This window comes from Penaeus vannamei, chromosome 36 (assembly GCF_042767895.1).
Source record: "Penaeus vannamei isolate JL-2024 chromosome 36, ASM4276789v1, whole genome shotgun sequence".
NCBI lineage: Eukaryota > Metazoa > Arthropoda > Malacostraca > Decapoda > Penaeidae > Penaeus > Penaeus vannamei.
This window is the reverse complement of record NC_091584.1, coordinates 15,199,671-15,202,170: the sequence shown is the minus strand read 5'-3', so window position 1 is coordinate 15,202,170 and position 2,500 is coordinate 15,199,671. Positions and strand designations below refer to the sequence as shown.

The window sequence follows — 2,500 nt, the reverse complement described above, 5'->3', positions numbered from 1 at the left end:
CCAATTGATGAAAATGTATGCAGTTGGTTTAAGGGCCCAGCTTTTATCCCATACATCAACGATCTGCCTCCCTTGAATCGTAATGTGACAGGACCTTTCATGATGCCTATAGTTGATCGCTATAATGACAGAGGAACTATTGTCATGGGTAAAGTGGAATCTGGTGGTTGCAAGAAAGGGGATAACCTTCTTGTGATGCCAAATAAGGTGAGATAATTTTAATGTGTGTGAGGTATATTATTTAGGTTTAATTTTTTTTCTGGTCTACCTTTGATTCTTTATATGTAAAATGAAAATGAAAAGATGTTAATATATATATATGTATAATACACATGCAGAGAGAGAGAGACATCCATACACACATACACGCGCACGCCGAGATAGAGAGACATCATACACACATACACGCGCACGCAGAGATAGAGAGACATGCACACGCACGCAGAGATAGAGAGACATGCACACGCACGCAGAGATAGAGAGACATGCACACGCACGCAGAGATAGAGAGACATGCACACGCATGCAGAGATAGAGAGACATGCACACGCATGCAGAGATAGAGAGACATGCACACGCACGCAGAGATAGAGAGACATGCACACGCACGCAGAGATAAAGAGACATGCACATGCACGCAGAGATAGAGAGAGACATGCACACGCACGCAGAGATAGAGAGAGACGTGCACACGCACGCAGAGATAGAGAGACACGTGCACATGCACGCAGAGATAGAGAGAGACGTCCACATGCACGCAGAGATAGAGAGAGACGTGCACATGCACGCAGAGATAGAGAGAGACGTGCACATGCACGCAGAGATAGAGAGAGACATGCACATGCACGCAGAGATAGAGAGAGACGTGCACATGCACGCAGAGATAGAGAGAGACGTGCACATGCACGCAGAGATAGAGAGAGACGCACGTGCACGCACGCAGAGATAGAGAGACGCGCACGTGCACGCACGCAGAGATAGAGAGACGCGCACGTGCACGCACGCAGAGATAGAGAGACGCGCACGTGCACGCACGCAGAGATAGAGAGACGCGCACGTGCACGCACGCAGAGATAGAGAGACGCGCACGTGCACGCACGCAGAGATAGAGAGACGCGCACGTGCACGCACGCAGAGATAGAGAGACCTGCGCACGCAAGCACGCAGAGATAGAGAGACCTGCGCACGCACGAACGCAGAGATAGAGAGACCTGCGCACGTGCACGCACGCAGAGATAGAGAGACCTGCGCACGCACGCAGAGATAGAGAGACCTGCGCACGCACGCAGAGATAGAGAGACCTGCGCACGCGCACGCACGCACGCAGAGATAGAGAGACCTGCGCACGCGCACGCACGCAGAGATAGAGAGACCTGCGCACGCGCACGCACGCACGCAGAGATAGAGAGACCTGCGCACGCGCACGCACGCACGCAGAGATAGAGAGACCTGCGCACGCGCACGCACGCACAGAGAGACCTGCGCACGCACGCACGCAGAGATAGAGAGACCTGCGCACGCACGCACGCAGAGATAGAGAGACCTGCGCACGCGCACGCACGCACGCAGAGATAGAGAGACCTGCGCACGCGCACGCACGCACGCAGAGATAGAGAGACCTGCGCACGCGCACGCACGCACGCAGAGATAGAGAGACCTGCGCACGCGCACGCACGCACGCAGAGATAGAGAGACCTGCGCACGCGCACGCACGCACGCAGAGATAGAGAGACCTGCGCACGCGCAGGCACGCACGCAGAGACAGAGAGACCTGCGCACGCGCAGGCACGCACGCAGAGATAGAGAGACCTGCGCACGCGCAGGCACGCACGCAGAGACAGAGAGACCTGCGCATGCGCAGGCACGCACGCAGAGACAGAGAGACCTGCGCATGCGCAGGCACGCACGCAGAGACAGAGAGACCTGCGCATGCGCAGGCACGCACGCAGAGACAGAGAGACCTGCGCATGCGCAGGCACGCACGCAGAGACAGAGAGACCTGCGCATGCGCAGGCACGCACGCAGAGACAGAGAGACCTGCGCATGCGCAGGCACGCACGCAGAGACAGAGAGACCTGCGCATGCGCAGGCATGCACGCAGAGACAGAGAGACCTGCGCATGCGCAGGCACGCACGCAGAGACAGAGAGACCTGCGCATGCGCAGGCACGCACGCAGAGACAGAGAGACCTGCGCATGCGCAGGCACGCACGCAGAGACAGAGAGACCTGCGCATGCGCAGGCACGCACGCATAGACAGAGAGACCTGCGCATGCGCAGGCACGCACGCATAGACAGAGAGACCTGCGCAGGCACGCACGCATAGACAGAGAGACCTGCGCATGCGCAGGCACGCACGCAGAGACAGAGAGACCTGCGCATGCGCAGGCACGCACGCAGAGACAGAGAGACCTGCGCATGCGCAGGCACGCACGCAGAGACAGAGAGACCTGCGCATGCGCAGGCACGCACGCAGAGACAGAGAGACCTGCGCATGCGCA

General features: G+C 57.6%; 2 protein-coding genes across 3 annotated transcripts in view; both read left to right on the top strand.

Moving 5' to 3' along the window:
- Window positions 1-207, top strand: part of eRF3 (eukaryotic translation release factor 3) — a gene marked incomplete at its 3' end in the record, with an annotated part of 20,773 nt that extends 20,566 nt beyond the window's left edge. For both annotated transcript variants that reach the window (XM_070114626.1, XM_070114627.1), the window contains 1 exon segment: window positions 1-207. This exon segment is cut by the window's left edge and continues 69 nt beyond it. In XM_070114626.1, coding sequence (XP_069970727.1) covers window positions 1-207 — 207 coding nt within the window.
- The window catches only part of Fpps (Farnesyl pyrophosphate synthase), a gene marked incomplete in the record, with an annotated part of 344,394 nt that overhangs the window by 221,465 nt on the left and 120,429 nt on the right, over window positions 1-2,500 (top strand).